A 24,461-nucleotide genomic window follows, 5' to 3' on the forward strand; every position below is an offset into this window, starting at 1 on the left:
TACTGACTTTGAATTAAACCTTCTAATTCAGACAAAATAAATTTCATAACATAAAATCTACTTGAACTAATATATGGACATATCTAGCCAGTTTAGTTCAAATACATACGAAACAATATGAAATTTCTTATTATTGTTTACCCCAGTTTAATATGTACCAACAGCATTTCATTTCCTATTATTTTACATTACATTTACATGAATATATTCAGAACACTCCTTTTAATTGAGCAGTAGGTTTTAGATATATTTCTAACACAGATTGACTCTTTGAAATATTTTACAAAAATATCTTGGATTTTCTTGTACATATTGTATTTAAATCACCGAACATACGTGAAATTTTGATTTCTATCATGGGAAAACTTCTCCCGGATTCTTAATGTGATCCCACTATTTACCGCAGACCTTCATAAACACTGCTATATTTGAACTTAACACAGATATTATTTTTTAACAAGCTACAGAACTTTTAACTACAGAGAAGAATATCCACATTGTAATGTAATATTTTAAATTCACTATAGAGCCATATTTGTGTAAAACATCTAAAAAGAAAGGATGTCTGGACATGGAATTAATGTTAAGTCACGGAAGTGAAACTTTGTCATCTTTTTCCCAATTTAGAGCTAAGAACATATATATATATATATATATATATAGCTCAATGGGACGGTATAAAATGGATGGCTCATTCAGAGAATCTAATGTAAAAATGTACAGATTATTTTTGTCACTACATTTTCTTTCCTCCAAAAGATTTTGGCACAATACTTTTAATACTGTTGTTTTAATAGTTTTAAATTACTTTACAATTATTTACTAATTACTAATTAAATTTCTTTACTAATTTACAATTCTACTTTTATTAACAAATCGGGCCTTTTCGTTTTTCATTGTAGCTTGATCGCCCTCTAGCTTGAAGAATTACGACTTTTATTAACAAATGACTTCTTTTTCCATTTTAATCTTACTTTTGTGGCCATGTTGAGTAATCTTTGCTGGATTAGCCTTTTTCACATTTAGAAACAGTTTTATTCTTCTAACAACTTGACTGACGCCATTTTGAATTCTTTCCATGTCTTTTCGAGTCTTTCAACCCCTCTTTAATTCGGGGGGTACGAGTTCCTGCCAAAAGACAATCTTCTCGCATTGGCTGCTACACAGTGACATTGTTTCACCCGCCTACGTCACACGACGAGAGGGATGGCTTTGAAAGACACAGAGGGGATTGCAACCCCTTTTCAAATTTGCTTCGCGATCAAGAGGACACCATAGCCACAGGTCTGTTTTTTATGTTTCTTTTTTTTTTTTTTTTTTTTTTTTGTGTTTTTTTAAATATTTTTTCTTGGTCTTAGCAAGACCCACGGCGTTTGTTTCCATTGGAATTAATTTCAGATTTATAAAATTCATAAAGGTTTAATTCTATAAGCTTGCAGGTCCAGCCCGTACGTTATTGTATAGTTTGACTAATAGCAGACCGCTATTTATTTTATTTTTATTTTAATTTTAGCTGTACTCGGAGTTGCATTTACATTTTTTTACACCTTAATGTGTCATTTTTTGCGGACGCGTCGGGAAATTGGAACAGAGAATTGAAGCTCCAAAAGATATTTTGGGACAATTCATAATATTTAAAAAATTATATTTAAAAATTTTTTTCGTCACACAAGAGCTTCAATTGTCTGTTTCGGCGAAAGGCGTAATGGTGTTAGCTTGGTTCGACGTCCAACTGAAATTTCCCTTGAAAAGCCAGGTTGGAGGTCGAGTTAGGCTAATTTACCATTTTCCGCTTTGTAATTTTTATAATTTTTGTGTTTTTCATATGTTTTAATTTTGTTTGAACTTGTTCCATCGATCAGTTTTATATCTGTGTTAACTTTTCACTTATCACATTGATAGGTTTTTATGGTATTTTTTGCCATTCACATGTTTCCAACGATTTATTTTAACAGTTTTTTATATTCTGCATTTTATTTCGCGTGTAGGCTAATTTTTTTTCACCCTTCAATGTCATTATTTTAAAAAATACTGCGTTGAACTATTTCTTGGAGCCACAGCTCCTGGTAAGTTTTTGGCGAGCTCACTACATTTTTTTTTTCTTTCTATTATTTCATAATTTTTGCAGCATATTGCGCAAAAATTTTTAAGACCAAATAGATTTTACAGCACAGTACTTCTTAGCTTTTCAATTTCATTTCTTTTTAGCAGCTATAAGCGCTAAAAGTTTCAGTAAGTTTTAGATGAATTTTGATTTTAACTTTTTTAAGCTTTAGCTATTGAGTTACCGGATACTGTTTACAGTTCCCCTTTTACGATAGGTTAGTCTTCCTTCCAAAAAACACTGTAAAGCAGGCTAGCTCCCTCTTTACTTTCAATACACTGGCTCAGATCAATAACATAGAGATAATTAAATGAAGCAACATGCTTTGAAAAACCTGTAAGGCTAATGCTACTCCACCTCCTACTAAATCTAGTAAAATACAATCACTTTGAAAGACTCACAATTGTATCTACCAAATCACCTGTAAAGAATGTTCCCTCACATATATAGGTCAAACAAAAAACCCTCTCAACCTCAGAATTAATAACCATAGATCTCATATTAAAAAATTAAAAAATAACAACAATAATCTCACAAAAAATAGTCAGCATACTGCAATTCTTGAGCATTATAATATACATAATTTTGGTAACATAGAAATTACTGTGCTTGATATAGTATTAAACACCAAACTTAGACTGTTTAAGGAATCCATTTACATACTCCAAACAAAGTCACTGTATCCTTACGGATTGAATGCCTATCTAAGTAATACCACCAATAGACAGACAGAAGTCTGAGTATATGGACAATTCAGATTTTTTAGCAATATTACTACCAGAGGAACGAGAAGAGGTGATTCCAAAAACAAAATATTTTTTTCTTCACTAGATCTGAAATTAATAATTAAAAATATTAATTCCTTCTTTGACCATAAAGAATTCGCTAAGAATGCCATTAAACTTCTTCATACATTTAAGAATACTACCTTATGGAATCTGATTAAAATAATAGATCAACATTTTCAATGTTTACTAATAGTTAAAGACTTAATTATTGACTTTTGCAACTTTAAAGTAAAGAATAGTAATTTTTTTCACAAAAACTTTTTTGTACTGTAAAATTCAAGCACCCTTATTACGATCAACTAAAAATTCCAAGCATTTTTAAAAAATATCAACACTTGCTTCCTGACTAACAGCTTCAAATTAAGCCCTATTTTAAATTTGAAAAGACCTTAGGTCAACTCGTTATCAACCACCACGATGTACAAAAAAATAGCATATGTAATTGCCAACAGCCTATTTACCATAAATATTTCGATCCTTGCCACCGACATGTTATCACTGGAGATTTCAATATCATTGAAGACTTAGAATTGCGAGCCCTTTTGCAACTTGGCACCAAATTTCGTCCTACTTTCAGTATCAATAAACACTTTTCCTCAAACAATTCAATCAAGATCTTGATAAATTTATCATCTTAGTTAGTAATAAATCCAATTTACCTACTACTACTTTTCTTGAATGGAAAGCTGCACTAATTAAAGAATTTCAACATTTACTTTTCAAGACGCCTTATTTCAACTCTTTACACAATAAAAAGCAACTAAATAAGGTGCTACTTTGGTAGACGATTGCACGGATTTTGGCGATTTTTTGGCGATTTTTTTGGCGAGCGATACGACTTATGGTAAACCCTTCGCTAGACAAGTTGTTTATGGTAACCGATACTTTGTTGCCATTTTATTTTTAAAATAATGCGTTTTATTATGCATAAATTCCGTGTTTTAAGTATTATTTATGACTTCAAAAAAATAGAAATGAATTTAATTTTGCATTTTTATTTGAAATAAAAATTTTATTGTTTATGATATTTTATGGAATTTTATGTTGTGAATGATGTAATGAATGACGTCACAAAATATTTTAAAGGTTTTAATATCTATAAATTTAATCTAATGTTTTAAACATTATTTATGGCTGTTAAATATTAAAATACAATTTAATTTTGCATTTTTTTAAAATATGATTTTATTATGAATGATTATTTAAATAATTTTAATTCAGTGCGTGATGTAATCAGCTCCCTGATTGGTTACTGAAAATTTGTGCATTTTCGCGCCATTTTAAAATTTTATTATTCATCTCATCGAATTCCTCACATTTCGAAGCGAATGGATGTGTCCGTTTGGAATATGAATGTTGTCATTGGTAATTACCAAGAATTATTATTGGTATCGGAATAAAAAAATTGCCGCTTGAGACCTTATTTTGGCCAACCTTGCTTTCCTAATCAAAGATTTATTTATAAATTGTTAATAGCGTCAGAGGAAATTTATTTTAAATTTTTGGAGAAAACCTGGCTTATTGCTTCTTCAATGAAGTGTGAGAGATGTGGATCACACAGATGAAGATCATTAGCGGACCGTTTTTTTTTTTTTTTTTTTTTTTTTGTTTTTTGTGGTACTTATTAATATACGACAGGTTAAAAAATGTAAGTACACAATTTTCTTTTACTTCATAATTGTATACTTCAATTTTTATTAAAAAATTAATGCAATGTTTTCAAAAATTCCTGAGATATTTATTGCCGCATATGTTTTAATGTTAAATAATTAAATCCTATAAAACTTATTTTAAAGTATTTAAGTAATATTTTAATTCTGTTAAACGTTGGCATGATGTTTTTAATTCGATATTCAATTTAAGTAATATTTTAATCCAATTAAATGTTGCGCAATGTTTTTATAGCGGTGTTTTTATTCTATTATATGAAAGTAATAATTTAACCTTACTTTAGCATTTTATAGTCTTGGTAAATGCATTTATTTACATTTGCCAGCCATCTTAAAAAACAATTTCAACAAAAATTATTCCATTATTTTTAACGATATTTTTTTTTTTTTTTTTTTTTTTTTTTTAAGTTTCGAATACTTTACTATATGCGTAAAATACGTAAAAGCAGCAGTTTTCAAGATGGCTGACGACTGTAAAAACCGCGCCAACAATTGCGCCAATGTAAATCGCCGAAAATCCGTGCAACCGTCTACCAAAGTAGCACCCTAAATAATCTTATTCAAAAACTGCAACATAACTTTGTCATTACAAAAATTGACAAAGCCAGCAACAATTTTAGTGTTATTTGAAAAAGTTTTACTTCAACCTTCTGAATAATGAATTAAATAACAATTGCACTTACCAAAAAATTATTACCAGCACTAAAATTCTTCTCAATAAATTTAACGCACTACATTGAAGAAGACTAAAAATACATCCCCGGAAATATAATAACAGATTTGCCAAATCTCTGTGCACTACCAAAATTTCATAAGTCTCCTATTAAATTCAGGCTTATTGCCAATAGTACCAAAACTTATCTTAAAGAAATAGATTATCTTTTTGCACAAAATCTTCGCTTAATGCGTGACTTCATTAATAACTATGATTTTAAGGATCTATACTGCAACTGGATGATTTCAAGTAACGAGCTTGTTCTAAAAACTATAAATTCACTTAAAATAGACCATATACAATGCTACGACTTCGAAAACCTCTATACTACCTTACCACTTCAAGAAATATATACAAACTTACTTGCTCTACCAGATATAAATCCGCAAATTTCTACAATAATAAGTACCGAAAAATGGCAACTTTTTCTCTCTAGCGTGCTTTTCAATAATTTTATTCAATTTAACAATAGCATCTTTCAACAAATTCAAGGAATTCCAATGGGAGGTTATTTTTCCAGTTCTGTATGTGAATTATTCCTTTTTACGAAAGAATTTACCTTTGTCCGTTCACTCAGTAAAGAAAAACATAAATTTTTCCAACACATATACCGTTATATTGATGATATCATAGCCTTTAACAACCACAACAAAATAGAAGTTGCTAATATCTATTCCACTTGCTTAAAACTAAATAATACAAATACGGAGCAACATAATGTAGTCTACCTTGACTTACATATTATTGATTACTATTTTATAAAAGTTTACGACAAAAGAAGAGAATTCACTTTTTCTATACTAAATTTAACCAACTGGAATTGAAATAATTCCAAAAGAATCATCCTAAACATAATTTATTCGCAGCTACTTAGAATAAAAAGAATATGCAGTACCACAGAACCTTCAAGAAGAAATACTTTACTTCGTGACAATTTTGAAAAATAACCTAATTCCTCATAAAAAAATTAAAAATACCTTAAAAAAAGCTGGCATTAGCCTTACCAATTTATAGATAATTTGAGTTAGATAATGAAATTTTAAACTTAAAGCCCAATGGGACGGTATAAAGTGGATGGCTGATTCAGAGAATCTAATGTAAAAATGTACAGATTATTCTTGTCACTACATTTTCTTTCCTCCAAAAGATTTTGGCACAATACTTTTAATACTGTTGTTTTAATAGTTTTAAATTACTTTGATGGCCAATTCTACTTTTATTAACAAATCGGAACTTTTCGTTTTTCATTGTAGCTTGATCGCCCTCTAGCTTGAATTACGACTTTTATTAACAAATGACTTTTTTTTCCATTTTACTCTTATTTTTGTGGCCATGTTGAGTAATCTTTGCTGAATTAGCCTTTTTCACATTTAGAAACAGTTTTAGTCTTCTAACAACTTGACTGACGCCATTTTGAATTCTTTCCATGTCTTTTCGAGTCTTTCAACGCCTCTTTAACTTGGGGGGTACGAGTTCCTGCCAAAAGACAATCTTCTCGCATTGGCTGCTTCACAGTGACATTGTTTCACCCGCCTACGTCACACCACGAGAGGGATGGCTTTGAAAGACACAGAGGGGATTGCAACCCCTTTTCAAATATGCTTCGCGATCAAGAGGACAGCATAGCCACAGGTCTGTTTTTTATGTTTCTTTTTTTGTGTTTTTTTTAATATTTTTTCTTGGTCTTAGCAAGACCCACGGCGTTTGTTTCCATTGTAATTAATTTCAGATTTATAAAATTCATAAAGGTTTAATTCCATAAGCTTGCAGGTCCAGCCCGTACGTTATTGTATAGTTTGACTAATAGCAGACCACTATTTATTTTATTTTTATTTTTATTTTAGCTGTACTCGGAGTTGCATTTACATTTTTTTACACCTTAATGTGTCATTTTTTGCGGACGCGTCGGGAAATTGGAACAGAGAATTGAAGCTCCAAAAGATATTTTGGGACAATTCATAATATTTAAAAAAATTTTTTGTCAGACAAGAGCTTCAATTGTCTGTTTCGGCGAAACGCGTAGTGGTGTTAGCTTGGTTCGACGTCCAACTGAAATTTCCCTTGAAAAGCCAGGTTGAAGGTCGAGTTAGGCTAATTTACCATTTTCCGCTTTGTAATTTTTATAATTTTTGTGTTCTTCATATGTTTTAATTTTGTTTCAACTTGTTCCGTCGATCAGTTTTATATCTGTGTTAACTTTTCACTTATCACATTGATAGGTTTTTACGGTATTTTTTGCCATTCACATGTTTCCAACGATTTATTTTAATAGTTTTTTATATTTTGCATTTTATTTCGCGTGTAGGCTAAATTTTTTTTTCACCCTTCAATGTCATTATTTTAAAAAATATTGCGTTGAACTATTTCTTGGAGCCACAGCTCCTGGTAACTTTTTGGCGAGCTCACTACATTTTTTTCTTTCTATTATTTCATAATTTTTGCAGCATATTGCGCAAAAAAATTTTTAAGACCAAGTAGGTCTTACAACACAGTACTTTTTAGCTTTTCAAATGTATATATATATATGTATATTTCGATCATTATTTTTACAAGTCTCAAAGCTTTTTAATATATTCCTTCTAACTTAAAATATGCATTTCAAATTGACAAACACGGAACTCAGCTTTTTTAGAATGATTCAAGTTACAGCTTTTTAATTTAACATACAGCTTTTTTAGAATGATTTAAGTTATGATACTCGTACATAGCAACTAAAATCCTACATAACAGGGAATATTGATATGAATTTCCAAATAATAATACAACGTAGCTTCAATATATTCAATTTAACTAAAGATTTCAAACTGACATTACTTACAGCTCTTTGAGTACATCTGATATTTAATTGTTCACAGATATGAGAAACATTTTTGCATAAGTACCATACAAAATATATAATATTGACATGAACTCCATATCATGGTCCAACGTGTGTAACTTAAATGAACCTTTAATACATTTTATTACGAATTAATTTTAAAAAGAAAAATTCAAATGCAAGTATTCAAACAGAAATGCTTCCCAAATTTACATATTAATCAAACATTCAAGAGAATACTATATATCTAGAGATATTATTTATACTAGTTGGTAATATAATTTATTAGAACAGCCGCAGACGCATAGGAGAGGTATGCAATATCCATGAAAAAACTTTCTACCAAGCCAAAGAACAATAGTGAAATATAACATATAAGAAGGGGGGGAAATGTATGAGTATGGAAAAAATGAACAAGAAATGAATATTTTTTCTGAAAATGTGCCGAATGGGTTAAGTCAGGAGTAAGAACCTTAACCAGTTTCAGGAATAGGGCCTGAAAAATAATGAAGTATTTTTAATATTATTTTTTGTCTATAATGCATTTATTTATACTAAAATATTCTGTTTGAAGACTATATTCTACACTTAGAAGGAATTTAATAATTCAGAATGATTTCGTTTTCTGAAGATTCAGGTTCAGAAATATTACAACTGAAAAGAAAAAGGTTAGAGCGAGAATGAAGTATACCGTAACTAATAAAAATTATTTTTCTTCCTAAACAAATAAAATGAAACTTTTTCCACCAAAAAAAAAAAAAAAAAAAAAAAAAAAATCTAAATGAATTTTTTTCAACTTTTCAAAATCAAAGTGGAGATTTTTTCCCTTACATTTTGAATTTAACGTGGTTTTCACACAGACAAAATAAAAGTGGAGATTTTTCTCCCTAAAAAAATTAAAGTGAAATTTTTTCAACAAAAAAAAAATCTAAATGATTTTTTTTTTTCGACTTTTCAAAATCAAAGTGTAAATTTTTCCCCTTACATTTTGAATTTAACATGGGTTTTCCCATAGGCAAAATAAAAGTGGAGATTTTTCTTCCCAAAAAATAAAAGTGAAACTTTTTCGATTTAAAAAATCTAAACGAATATTTTTTTCACGTTTTTAAACTCAAAGTGTAATTTTTCTAACTACATTTTGAAATTAACATGGGTTTTCCCATAGACGAAATAACAGTGGAGATTTTTCGTCTTAAAATATTAAAGTGAAAATTTTTCCAATATATTTTTCTGCTTTTCATGCCATTACATTCCCAATGAAATTTGATTCATTGCCAGATAGTTAAATGTTTGTTATTTTTCCTCACATAAGAATGCATTTCGTGTCTCACATGTGCTCATTACAACCAAGTTAGAAGTTAAGTGAATTCTTCTTGAAATACTGTACATTTCATTCCGTAAAGTATCTTCATTTTGAATCCTCTAATGTTTCTTTTTTCCTGCATTCCAAATAAATTTTGTCCATAAAGTTTTCAGTTTCGATGGAAGTTATTTGCGGATGACTATGATGTTATCGTGTTTCCAGAAACCTTTTGAAAACTTTGAGTATTACCAATTTTTAATGTTACGGCCACTGCAAATCATTGAATTTTCAAATATTTTCTTATTTATCTTTTACATTGCCATGTAAAGATTTGGGAACAAAGTTTTATTAAATAGATATATTGTTTGATTTAATAACGTTTTGCACGTTCGGAAGATTTGACTTCAATAACACTTCCACGCTGAATCAGAAAATTAAGAAAAGAAATGTAATTTTTTTTATCTTTGTATACTATGGGAATAGAGACTGTTAACCCAGCTCATAAAGAATATTTTCTCGAAGTTACCAAGAATCACTGACTTGCACTATGATAGATTTTTCTCATAAAGTCTATTTCTTTCTTTAAAGAAGTTTATATACTAATTTCATTAGAAACATGTCTAATAAAATATCTGACATTCATGAGAAACATCAGCACCTTGATTTAAATTACTGGGAAAGTAAGAATCATTGTTTTGTAAATATGTTTCTCTTTGACTCAAAAGTTTCTTCTTTATCATATTCTAAATTCTAAATATAAATATCATAAAAACGGTACAACTAACCGTACATAAGTAATATATTGTATTGATAAACCAGTGTTATATTTTAACTTATTGTATTACATATTAAATGACTATGAGAAGAAAGTCATGTTTTCCCCTAAATGCTCATTTTTCAAGTAGAATTTTATTATCACACACATGTGTTTATTGCACTTTTTGATAAAATCTCAAAGGCTGAAATGCGTGTTCCACTACCAAATTTGTACTTTCCGACTTCATTCTGCTGAAACGGAAACATTCATAAGTTATTGCGAAGAAAATTTTGTACATGTTGTACTTTTTGATTAATTTTCATACCACTTGATTATCTTTGAAAATTTGTTTCCTAGTCCAGTGCTACTATATTGCTAATTTTCGCTTTTCAATGCTTTTGTATGTGACATAAACTCAGTTTACAACCTTTTCTTACTTAACACCTTGCATTGCACTGCTGAACCGGGGCCATGCTTTCATTTTTATTACATTGTGGTGTTGCGTGGCCCCAACTTACCCACAACAATAGTAGTGACTGCTATGAACTGGAAAGTACACAAACTCTTAAGAAGGGTTTAACTCCCTTTTTTATTCCACTTTAGAAATTACAGATGCGTTCACTTGACGCTCACAAACTACGCCGACCCGGCGGTTAAATAAAAATAAGAAAGTACAACTAAAAATGAATAATAACAAGTCAGTACCTACGAGGCTCTTTAAACGTGACTAACTTAACCGCGTTCTAAGATACAGCTGAGATTTCAGCAAACTTTCTGAATAAAAAGTTGAAAGATTCAACTAACTGCCGGAGCAAGCACACAGGCCGAAACGCGCGGCTCTTAAATTTCTACCTAGCAACCTTCACGCTCGTGAATCAAGAAAGCACACTTACGAACTCGTTTCCCTTCTATTTAACTCAAAAATACTTCTGCTAAAAATTTGAATACTTTGCGCGTTCTACTAAAATTTACATACTCTGGCATTGGCAATTCCAGGGGAAAGTAAGGCTTGACAGGAAAGATAGCTTAAAATAAATGTTAGTTAAAATAAATATAAACCCTACATTTGCCGCTGCCAGAATTTGGTAAACTTGGAAGCAGGTCCTAGAAACCACCTGTTGAAAAGTTTCCATATTCTGAACTAAAATTCAAGAGCTTCGTTTACATAAACCAACTGTTTTCTCACAAATTAGAATAAATTTCTGTAGATTATCATTTTACCATCTCTTCTTACAGCAACCTTTCCTGGACTTCAGCAATCAATCTGTCTCTTCCTTCCAGCATCTGGAAGGAATAAGTATCAGTATCTTCTAAATACATTATAATTTACACTTTCTTAACTCTGGATAAAGTTTTTGTTTTTGATCGTTTTATTTTCCTTAACCAGTTCACCGTTTACCCCGAGAGAGATACGTTCACAGGAAAGGCATCGTCATCCGTTAGCGTCGGCAGACTCTCGTCGGGGTGAAATTTGGGCTGAACCGTAACCCCCGAGACACATACGACGCAGCGACCTTTTTCCAACCCTCACAGAATGAGTCGAAAATCAAAAGGGGTAATTGATGGGTTACTTATCTTCTCAGCGGGGTCGCATTAGGATCACAGCGGGGCTGTTTCAGGAAAGAAAAGGATGGGGACACTTTCTTCGAATAGCTACCTCGTCAAGATATCTTATGAGATCCACAACAGCTTTCTCCCTTTCTATTAACGAACAAAGGGATTTGAATGCTATCTTTTCAAATCTTAACGATTCTCTTTTGTTATAAGCCATCAAGAAAATAATAAAACAAAATTCAAGGACATTTCAAATACTAGCTAATGCCCTTATTTTTACTTTATATAAAGCTTTTCCTTGACAATTAAAAATTACATTTACATTGTAATAGATTGCAATAGATTTGGGGTTGGGCGCAGGAAGTGGAAGTGGGGTTGGGTGCAAAGGGAAAAATAGCTGCTCTAAGGACTAAGGACTACACCAGTCTTTGTGTTTTATGTTGCCCCTTAGGGGGTCGTTATTCACCATCCTTCAGTGTGACAGGTACGCTGTTCAATCTGATTTGAACAGAACTTCTAAATAGGCTTTCACAGGTGGTGAAAGGGGGAAAGAAATATTCTGAGCCCAGTTTTATACACAAAAATTTTACCCTCGGATGCGAAAAATGGCACGAAATGTTTGCGATTTTCCTAACGGCGAACTGGTTAATTACTGCTTAATTCACATTCATTCAAGTATTCAAACATGAATTTAACTTTACCCTGGCTCTCCACCATATGTGGTGTCAAACGGGAATATTCGTGTTTTAGTATTACAACACTTCCCCTAACCACAATGATTTGTTAGAATTCAGCGACCAAATAGACACACCTTAATCGACATACTAAAACTCGGTGAGCTATGATTAACATTCTTAAAATTCAAGTGTAGGTGGAGAACCTTACAAAACACATTCATTCTAAATTCCCCGTCATTCATCTTTAGGCATGCAGGCTTTCGCTCTAAAGCATGATTTTATCTGCTGTTTAATACATAAATTTGAATTCATTTCTTTCGAGTATTTACTTTTAGAATCTAAAATTTTATGCTTCTAGACTAAATTCTACTTTTACATAACTTTCAAGTACTTACTTATATTTACAAAATTCTAATACATATGATTTTTACACTTTACCATAAAATGAATAAGATAAAAATAAAATTTTTACTTCACGCTTTCTTCGCCAAGCTGGCGGCACTGAAACTAAATTTCTCATTAATACAAGAATACGAAGTTATTTTACTTTCGACCAAATTTTGGCTTTAACATAACAGAATTAGTCTTTCGACCAACAGGAACTGCTTGTTCTTAGATTTTACACTTAAAGAAAATAATACTTTTTGCCTTAGCTAAATAAAGTAAAACAAAACTAAGTCTCAACCGAGACAAATTGACTTCCGTCAAAACATAGAACTTCGTATTTACGCATAACATTTCGGAACAAAAGAAAAAAAAATTTATAGATTTTAACTTATCTTTGAGTTTTCGATGATTGGAACTCTGACATCCTCTTCCGGCAGAACTGCTCCCACGTTATGGAGGTCATAGAAGTCAGTCGTCTCCTTTGTGTTCTTCGAGTTTCGTTCATGGTGATTTTTCTTTTTCGCCCTCTGTACGCCGGCCTCTTGGAGTGGTAGTCGTCGGGTTCCTGTCTTTTCCGTTTTTGCCCCTGGACAGCTGGTCTTGGCGGCCTCCGGTCTGGAATCGTGCTTGAATTTCTTCTGTTGGTGGTGGTCTTTTTGTTCCTCTTGCTGTCTTTTTGTTCTCGTGAGCGGCGGCCTTGTTTGCTCCTGGCTATCTGGCCCTGGAAGTGGTTTCCTCGACGCAGAATTTCTACTGCGGTGCGTTGTAACTGGTCTTTTCCTCTTTACCAAAGATTCTTTACACGGCGGCGTTGCTTTCTTCTATTTCTTAAATGCTGGAGTCTGAACATTTTCCTTTCTTCTTTTCGGGACCGTCGCATGACTTGTAGAAGGGCTAGGTTCCTCTTCTGTTCTCTGCTTCTTGGGTGGTGGAGCGGGTGACATTACTTCTGGACCTTCCACTTCTTTTGCGCTTGAGTCCTACAAGAAACTTTTAAGGACTTCAAAATCCTTTTGATTATTTTTTTCACCTGGTCTTGACTTGCTTTACAGATTTCCCTCTCTCGTTCTTAAGGTACAATACGACTCCCTTGATTTTCTGAATTACATACGGGCCTTCCAATTTTGGAGCTAACTTTGCAGTAAAATTGTCTGGGGCACTTGATAAAGAAAATTTCTGCTTCAACACTTTATCCCCAGCTTTAAAATCTGCTTCTCGGCGTTTTCTATCATAGTACAACTTCTGTCTATTTCTTGCCGTATCCGAACTTTTAAACGCCTGATTAATGATTTTTTGCACATCTTTTTGTTTGAACTCTTGCTCTCTTTGTTGCACAAAGAATAATTTATCTAGTGGCGTAATTAACTTCCGTCCTAAAAATAATTCTGCTGGAGTTTTCCCCGTAGTATCGTGATTTGCCGTTCTTGAAGCATAAGCTAACTCATTTATGTAGCCATCCCAGCGCTTGTGATGTGTGCTAACATAACTTCGAATTATTTTTACAATATTTTTATTAACTCTTTCTGCTATGTTTGCCTGTGGTCTATACGGAACCATTTTGATATGGCGTATGCCAAGTCCAGTGCAAATGTTTTCAAATATTTGGCTAACGAATTGTTTACCGTTATCGCTAATGACTTTTATCGGTGCACCGTATTTTAAAATGTATCTGTGTAAAAATGCATCTGCGACTGTTTTGGCTGACGCGCGTTTAAGTGGAACAATTTCTGTCCATTTTGAAAAATGATCTACAATTACCAAAAGAAAACGATTTTTATTTAACTCACTCTGGGGGAAAGGACCAAGAAGATCTATACCTAAAATTTCATTCGGAAATGTAGCGCGAATGCTATTTAAGTACCCGGCCGGGCTGTAATTAATATAATTTATTAACTGACTTTGATTGCAGGACCTGACATACGCATTTACTATTTTGTATAATTGCGGGAAATATACCGCCTCGCGTACCCTTTTTAAAGTCTTTCTGACCCCTAAATGACCCGCTGTTTTCGCGTCGTGTAATTCCTTCAAAATGCTTAATCGAAGCGAGGCTGGGATGACTGGTTTGTATTTGAAATTTTCGTTTGTTGTTTTCATATAAAATAATAAATTATCTATTATTTCATAGTTTTCTGCTCTATTTCTTATCTCATTGATATCTGTGTGTTCAAAGCTTTCGGGGTCTTTCAAATACGCATAGATACTTCCAAATTCAGAATCAGCTTTCAATTCAGCAATAATTGTTTCTCTAGAATCTAAAATTTTTGAAGTCAACACAGCGCATTTGAGTTCATTGCCTTCATCGTCCAGTTTTATACGAGATAGTGCGTCAGCTACATTGTTTTCCTTATCCGGTTTATATTTAATTATGAGGTTATACTCTTGAAGTTTTAAAGCATATCTTATTAACCTGGGCGTTAGGTTTTTCCCCGAGTAAATTCTACCAATAACCGCATGTTCCGAAAAGACTGTTACTGGCGCTTTGCCGAAATATACTCGAAATTTCTGTACAGCCATTAATACGGCTAATGTTTCTCTCTTCGTAGCTGTATAATTCCTTTGCGTAGAATTAAAAGTTTTACTAAAAAATGCCAAAGAATGCCCATTCTGCATGAGAACCGCACCTACGGCAGAGTTCGACGCAGCTGCTGCAATTTTCAGGTTTTCAGTTCCCTTCCGGGAATTTCAAAACAGGGGCATTGATGAGTGCTTCTTTTAACCTTTCAAATGCTGTATTTGCTTCTGCTGTCCACGCAAACTTACTTTTTTTTTCTTTTAATTAGTAACAACGGTTCAGCAATATTCGCGAATTCTTTTATGAACGACCGATAATAAGAACATAACCCAAGGAAAGAACAATATTTCTTGGCGGTGTTGGGAGGTGGGAAATTCTTGATGGCTTTTATTTTTGAATCCTGAGTTTTTATACCCTTTTGCGAAATTTTGCGAACTCAGATATTTAAGTTCTTTAGTCGCGAAGTTCATTTTGATGCGTTAATTATAAGACCGACCTCTTTTAATAATTTAAAAACTTCTCCTAAGTCTTTAATATGTTGTTCCAACGTACTACTCGTTATAATTATATCATCTAGATAGATTAAAGTCGATTTTCCTAGGACAGGCTTTAGAACAATGTCCATAGCTCTCTGGAATGTTGACGGGGCCCCACACAACCCAAAGGGCATGCGTAAAAATGCATAAGTGCCCGATTTTGTTATAAACGCGGTTTTATGTATGTCTTCGGGTCTCATAGCTATTTGATAGTAACCAGACATTAAGTCCAACGTAGTCATGTATCTCGTAGACTTAATCTTTCTAATAATTTCTTCTATAACCGGCAAAGGGTAAACTGGGAACTTAGTAACACTATTAAGCTTTCTGTAATCGAAAGCAAACCTCCAAGCCCTTTTATCCGAAGGAGGAAACTCATTCTCTTCTCTACATAGTACGACTGGACTCGCGTACTCACTATTTATGGGCGTTATTACCTGGTTCTTTAACATTTCCTGAATGTGTTCTTCGATGATTTGCTCTTTCTGTTTATCATAGCTTTAAGGTTTAGTCCTACAGGGTTTGTCGGCAGTTAACTGTATATCATGCGTAACAATTTGACAGTTACCAGGCCGTTCTGAAAACAAGTTCGAAAAAGTACTCACCACTTGCTGGATGGCTTGGCTTTCATGGTCATTCAAATGGCTAAGGTCGACTTGCGGTTGTTCCACCACCCTCCGATCCATCTCCAGCATAATAGAATTTTCCTGAAAATTCAGTTTGGCCTTCGCGGCTTTTAAAAACTCCATACCTAAAATAAGTGGACTTAATAAATAAGTGGAAAATAAATTTCCTTTTTGGGCCTTTACCTTCGAACTTCGATGAGTTAGCTTGATATCTCTTTCCCCCATAAGAGCGGTTTGCATTTCTGGTCTGCTCATTTGAAGATTGCCTTCGGATACTTTGAGAATACGATGCCCCTTTAGCTTTTTCCGCTATTCTGCGATTTTGGAACTTGACCGCCAACTCGAAGAGTTCCTGCAATGTGCTTGGGTTTCGAATTTCGAAGTAATCTTGAACAGCAGGTAGCAATCTTGGTAAGATTATTTCAATAATCTCCGCGTCGGGTTTCTTCCCACACAGCATATCCGTCAGCTTAATTTTTCGCAGAATAAAATCCGTCAACTCTTCTATATTCCGTTGATAAAAACTATATAGTTCGGCTTCTAGCTTTGCTCGGTCTTTCACTATGGGCAAGGCCTTTAATAATGATTTTTTGAAATTTTCAAAGGTATATGTTTGGCCTCCGAATTCCCCTAATAAAAATTTACCTATATTCTTCCACCATAGTGAGGCCTGTCCTCTTAGTGCAGATGTGGCAATGGCAACGTTTTGTATTTCAGGCACAGGGTAGAGCTGGAAATGATTTTCGAGACCTTCTAAGAATATCGCCACCGAATTTTTTCCGTCGAAATTGACATTTCGCTTGATTGATGCTCTCATCGTCTGGACCAGGTATCCAAATCCTTCCAATTGGCTCGCCATTTATTGTTGTTGGACTTGTCCAGGAGCTTCCATCCAGTTTTTGGCCATTTCAGTTCGAAAAGTGTTCGGGCGCCAATGTGGTGTTGCGTGGCCCCCAACTTGCCCACAACAATAGTAGTGACTGCTATGAACTGGAAAGTACACAATCTCTTAAGAAGGGTTTAACTCCCTTTTTATTCCAGTTTAGAAGTTACAGATGCGTTCACTTGACGCTCACAAACTACGCCGACCCGGCGGTTAAATAAAAATAAGAAAGTACAACTAAAAATGAATAATAACAAGTCAGTACCTACGAGGCTCTCTAAACGTGACTAACTTAACCGCGTTCTAAGATACAGCTGAGATTTCAGCAAACTTTCTGAATAAAAGGTTGAAAGATTCAACTAACTGCCGGAGCAAGCATACAGGCCGAAACGCGCGGCTCTTAAATTTCTACCTAGCAACCTTCACGCTCGTGAATCAAGAAAGCACACTTACGAACGCGTTTCCCTTCTATTTAACTCAAAAATAGTTCTGCTAAAAATTTGAATACTTTGCGCGTTCTACTAAAATTTACATACTCTGGCATTGGCAATTCCAGGGGAAAGTAAGGCTTGACAGGAAAGATAGCTTACTTAAAATAAATGTTAGTTAAAATAAATATAAACCCTACAACATATCATGCGAATATTATAAAAAAGGCACATTTTTTCCTTCTGTTAGCACAATTTGAACAAGCATTTTACTATTACAGAGACTTCTTTAGTAAAATCTCAACGTTAAACTGAACGTTTCATTACTAATTTTGAAGATTCTGGATATATCCTACTTAAACGTTCATAACTGATTAGCAAAATAGTTTATACATGTACTCCTTTGTACTCTTGGTTAATTTTAAATTGTTTTTTTTTATCTATAACACTTGATTTCTAATGAAGTATCGAAATGATTATTAACTATCTGCTTTTTGCAAAGAATTTCGTAGATACATGTGTATCTACGAAACCTATGACACTGAAAACTCAGGAGATTTTTTTAAGAAATCAGGAGATCTTTCACAATATTAAAAAGACTTTTTAAATGATAAAAATATAGTTTTTAATAATGAATTAACTTTAAATAGTTACTAAGTCTTAAATGCAAGCAACACAAAAATACCTTAGACATAAATAACATTTTTATTACTTGCATCGTTAAAAAAAAAAAAAAAAAGACACTTTAATCAGTTTTCGTACAAATGTTATGAACAGCGGCAGATTTTGCTTTCGTTAAGAAAGAAACTTCATAATTTTGTTCATAGCAATTGCCGCGTAGGCCTGCTTTCGCTAATAAAAGTTTTTCTAATGTGTCATCACTAATATTAGATTAGACTTCATGAGAAAAATCTATGATAGTGCAAGTCAGTGATTCTTGATAACTTCGAGAAAATATTCTTTATGAGCTGGGTTAACAGTCTCTATTCCCATAGTATACAAAGATAAAAAAAATTACATTTCTTTTCTTAATTTTCTGATTCAGCGTGGAAGTGTTATTGAAGTCAAATCTTCCAAACGTGCAAAACGTTATTAAATCAAACAATATATCTATTTAATAAAAATTTGTTCCCAAATCTTTACATGGCAATGTAAAAGATAAATAAGAAAATATTTGAAAATTCAATGATTTGCAGTGGCCGTAACATTAAAAATTGGTAATACTCAAAGTTTTCAAAAGGTTTATGGAAACACGATAACATCATAGTCATCCGCAAATAACTTCCATCGAAACTGAAAACTTTATGCACAAAATTTACTTGGAATGCAGGAAAAAAGAAACATTAGAGGATTCAAAATGAAGATACTTTACGGAATGAAATGTACAGTATTTCAAGAAGAATTCACTTAACTTCTAACTTGGTTGTAATGAGCACATGTGAGACACGAAATGCATTCTTATGCGAAGAAAAATAACAAACATTTAACTATCTGGCAATGAATCAAATTTCATATGGAATGTAATGGCATGAAAAGCAGAAAAATATATTGGAAAAATTTTCACTTTAATATTTTAAGACGAAAAATCTCCACTGTTATTTCGTCTATGGGAAAACCCATGTTAATTTCAAAATGTAGTTAGAAAAATTACACTTTGAGTTTAAAAACGTGAAAAAAATATTCGTTTAGATTTTTTAAGTCGAAAAAGTTTCACTTTTATTTTTTGGGAAGAAAAATCTCCACTTTTATTTTGCCTATGGGAAAACCCATGTTAAATTCAAAATGTAAGGGGAAAAATTTACACTTTGATTTCGAAAAGTCGAAAAAAATTCATTTAGATTTTTTTAGGTCGAAAAAATTTCACTTTAATTTTTTTAGGGAGAAGAATCTCCACTTTTATTTCGTCTATGGGAAAACCATTAAATTCAAAATGTAAGGGCAAAAATTTACACTTTGATTTTGAAAAGTCGAAAAGATTCATTTAGATTTTCTTAGGTCGAAAAATTTTCACTTTTATTTTTTAGGGGGAGAAATCTCCACTTTGATTTTGAAAAGTCAAAAAAAAATTCATTTAGAATTTTTTTTTTTTTTTTTTTTTTTTTTTTTTGTGGAAAAAGTTTCACTTTATTTTTTTTAGGAAGAAAAATAATTTTTATTGGTTACGGTATACTTCATTCTCGCTCTAACCTTTTTTTCTTTTGAGTTGTAATATTTCTGAACCTGAATCTTCAGAAAACGAAGTCATTCTGATTTATTAAATTCCTTCTAAGTGTAGAATATAGTCTTCAAACAAAAAATTTATTATAAATAAATGTATTATAGACAAAAAATAAGATTAAAAATACTTCATTATTTTTCAGGCCCTATTCCTGAAACTAGTTAAGGTTCTTACTCCTGACTTATCCCATTCGGCACATTTTCAGAAAAAATATTCATTTCTTGTTCATTTTTTCCATATTCAGACATTCCCCCCCCCTTCTTATATGTTATATTTCACTATTGTTCTTTGGCTTGGTAGGAAGTTTTTTCATGGATATTGCATACCTCTCCTATGCGTCTGCGGCTGTTCTTATAAATTATATTACCAACTAGTATAAATAATATCTCTAGATATATAGTATTCTCTTGAATGTTTGCTTAATATGTAAATTTGGAAGCATTTCTGCTTGAATACTTGCATTTGAATTTTTCTTTTTAAAATTAATTCGTAATAAAATTTATTAAAGGTTCATTTAAGTTACACACGTTGGACCATGATATGGAGTTCATGTCAATATTATATATTTTGTATGGTACTTATGCAAAAATGTTTCTCATATCTGTGAACAATTAAATATCAGATGTACTCAAAGAGCTGTAAGTAATGTCAGTTTGAAATCTTCAGTTAAATTGAATATATTGAAGTTACGTTGTATTATTATTTGGAAATTCATGTTAATATTGCCTGTTATGTAGGATTTTATTTGCTATGTATCATAACTTAAATCATTCTCAAAAAGCTGTAAGAGTTCAATGTTTGTCAATTTGAAATGCATATCTTAAGTTAGAAGGAATATATTAAAAAGGTTTGAGACTTGTAAAAATAATGATCGAAATATATATATATATCTTCCTAGCTGAGAAATTTTTATATTCTAACTTGGGAAAAAGATGACAAAGTTTCTTTTCCGTGACTTAACATTAATTCCATGTCCAGACATCCTTTCTTTTTAGATGTTTTACACAAATATGGCTCTATAGTGAATTTAAAATATTACATTAGAATGTGGATATTCTTCTCTGTAGTTAAAAGTTCTGTAGCTTGTTAAAAAATAATATCTGTGTTAAGTTCAAATATAGCAGTGTATATGAAGGTCTGCGGTAAATGGTGGGATCACATTAAGAATCCGGGAGACAATTAAAAGGAGTGTTCTGAATATATTCATGTAAACGTAATGTAAAATAATAGGAAATGAAATGCTGTTGGTACGTATTAAACTGGGGTAGACAATAATAAGAAATTTCATATTGTTTCGTATGTATTTGAACTAAACTGGCTAGATATGTCCATATATTAGTTCAAGTAGATTTTATGTTGTGAAAATTTATTTTTTCTGAATTAGAAGGTTTAATTCAAAGTCAGTAGATCTTTAAAAAATCCGTATAAGTCTGTATTTATTTTTAGGAAAAAAAGAATCAGAAATATTAACAGATATGTTTTAAAAACATGATAAAGGTTAAATGTAAGGTAAAATGCCTAAATGGAAAATAGAAAGTTAAAAATTTACATTTGTTTGACACATTTCGTGTATCCTTTGAACAAAAATGAGATGTGTAAAAGAGAATCCGCGACGTTTTGTATAATGTTTCAAAAAGTTAGTATAATACGTTAGAAGAGAAAGTTCGGAGTATCACCCGTTAAGTGTTAGTAATATATGGTGTAATACATTAGAAGAGAAAGTTTTGTACATCTTAAGTAATAGTAGCGTAAAAAATAATAAGAAGTATAATATGCTAAGTAAGCTATATGGAAGGAACATCGTACTTATTGGTTTAAATTTACAGAAATTATTATGAATGAAAGCCTCTAGAGGGAAATTATATGCGTGTAAGTTTCATCTTAAATTTCATAGACAGTGTGTGTGTGTGTGTGTGTGATTATGGCAAAGCCTCGAGGGCTATCTGCCTAAGAGGAGGGATGCCTTCGTGGAGGACTTTCTAAGGGAAACTGGCTCGTATACACGTTACACATGGAGAAAACCACGAAAACACCCATGCAGCCAGCCCGTTCGCGGGATTCGAACCTCGGACCGAACTACCAGTGTTCAGCGACTTTACCGCTCGGCCGCTGGTGGGCTAATTTCATAGACAGAAAAATATATATGTAACTTTACGCTTCGAGAAATGTAGGTGTAACATCAATAGATATTTAAAACATTAAGAAAAACCTTAAGAGTAAAATAAAAGAAAGAAAAAAGAAATGAGAGAAGAAAATTCTTCAAAGAATTTAAAAAAAAAAAAATACTTTTATATAAAAGAAAAGTTAAAAATTACTTCTTGAAGTAAAATATAGAAAAAATACTGAGTTCGTAAAACGAAAGAAAAAATCGTATGAAAATAAGTACAACTTTTGTAAAACAAATAAAGTGAAAAATGTAAAACACGGAAAAGAAAGATTAAACTGAAGGGAAAAATCCCTTTGTAAAACGAAAAGAAAAAAAAAAATTAAAATTGTGAAAACGTATTACTTTTATAAAATCTATTACTTTTGCAATTTAAACGTCGGGTAAAAGAATGTAAAACTTAAAAATGTGGAAAGAAAAAAAAATCTTATGTTTGTATATAAAAAATATGATGTGAAAATTAGTACATTTAATTTAACGGCGAGAAGAAAAGAAAATTACGTAAATTATGTTTGTAAGATAAAGAAATGAGAAATTTAAAATATCTAAAACAGAAACAAAATAAATTTAAAATTATGAGTTCATTCATTATCGAGGATGTACAAAGGTCTGAGCAAGTTGGAACAGAATTGCCTATGTGCAATCCATCAGCCTCATGCTGGGTTCCCTTTGTGTTATCGTCCACGTTTCCCATGCTATAGATGGACAAATACATGAAATTTACATATAAATACATGAACTTTTTTCATTAAATATATTAATTATTAAGGCAAATAGTATAATCAATTAAAAATAATGTTAATAACTTGGTCAGGATCCACCAGAACCAATCAGAAAGCGCTAAGGGTAAGACTACTGCCCTCTAGCGGCCATTGCTGAACTAAATAGAATGTTCTAGAAATTCTATCATGTGGCAATCACGTGGCGGATTTGGGTTAATCGATAAGCGCGGACATGAAACCGGATTACAACACAAACAGGATGAAATATGTGGTTGACGTAGCAATAGTAAGATAATCCGAGCTGATAAAGCGTGATGACGTCAGGAACAGGATGCAACCGTCACCACCGGAACGTACTCCTCTGTAAATTCGCTCCCCTGTGAGCGCCTCATAGCCCCAAAGTGGTATATTCTATTTCCTCACATCGATGATCTTGTGAGAAAAATACAGTCTTTCAGGCGAACATTTATTCGACACATGAATCGCGGGACATAAGCAGGTCGTTGATGGAGGTATTACATTATGTGGTACGTTCTTAGAAGCGTCTGGATACGGAGGAGTATTCAAAGCTGTAATAGAACAAAAGCTTTACGTTTTGAAAGTGCCACATCACCTTCGAAATATTTTCCCGCCGTTTGTTACCTGAGGAAGGATGACTTTTCCTGATCTTACTTCTAAATGGAAAATTATAGACTTTCATTCTTTGTTAATCACATGAAACTTTTGGAAAGCTGGAAAGCAATATTTTAAAAACTTAAGTCTTATCGAATTATTTTATTTATTATTGTTATTAAATTATTTAGTATTTTTTTAAGCATACATAGTGGTGAAGCGGGAAAGCACCCACCCCTGGCTACACGCCTGAGGTCGAACGGAAATATCTTAAACCCTCACAACCATTCAAGGGAAATAAATATTGTCTCAGTTAATTGGAAGAAAAACTGCATTTACGGCATACTTGCGTTTTGTTGAGTATATATAGTATTCGCCATACCTAAAATCTCTAAGGGAAAAAAATTTTAATTATATATATATATATATATATATACTTCGGTTATTAGATTATTCAAGATAGTGAACGTCAGGATTTCGGTCTTCGTTCTGTATTTTGTGGAGAAGGTTGATATATTAAGGACCGTTTATCTCCTTCATTTTATTGAACGTATATTTTTTATTATTTATAGCCTTCAAATCAAGAATATCTCAGCTACTATGTATACCAAGGAGAATGGAAACCAACAAGACCGATTGGGCCCATTGGAGCGATGTCTAGTAGCCCTGGGCCAGCTATTGTCAACTTGCCACCAACTATAGGTAAGATTATCGTAAATATTTTAGGCTCACCAGTGACCTAGCGCTAAAGTCGTTGAATATTAGTAGTTCGACCTGGGTTTAGTTTCAGGCGAACGGGCTGAATGCATGGTCGCCTTCGGGGCTTTCCCCATGTACAAAGTGTATACTAGAAAACTTCCCTTAAAACGTCCTCTATGAAAGCATCCCTTCCCTTAGACAAATAGCCCTCGAGTTCTTTCCCGTAATTAAATAAGCCAAACCAATCGTAAATATTTTATAGCCGTAGTAGGTTATCAGTAATAC

The 24,461-nt window shown here is 32.4% G+C and overlaps 1 protein-coding gene across 1 annotated transcript in view; it reads left to right on the forward strand.

Moving 5' to 3' along the window:
* LOC118202920 (ciliary microtubule associated protein 1A-like) overlaps window positions 1-24,461 on the forward strand; it is an 86,495-nt gene that overhangs the window by 28,969 nt on the left and 33,065 nt on the right. Inside the window, exon 2 of the mRNA XM_085811248.1 lies at window positions 24,050-24,179. Coding sequence (XP_085667374.1) covers window positions 24,050-24,179 — 130 coding nt within the window. The remainder of the gene's footprint in view (window positions 1-24,049; window positions 24,180-24,461) is intronic.

The sequence above is a fragment of the Stegodyphus dumicola genome, chromosome 2 (assembly GCF_044657685.1).
Source record: "Stegodyphus dumicola isolate Sdum_Otavi_A_Nest chromosome 2, ASM4465768v1".
Classification (NCBI taxonomy): domain Eukaryota; kingdom Metazoa; phylum Arthropoda; class Arachnida; order Araneae; family Eresidae; genus Stegodyphus; species Stegodyphus dumicola.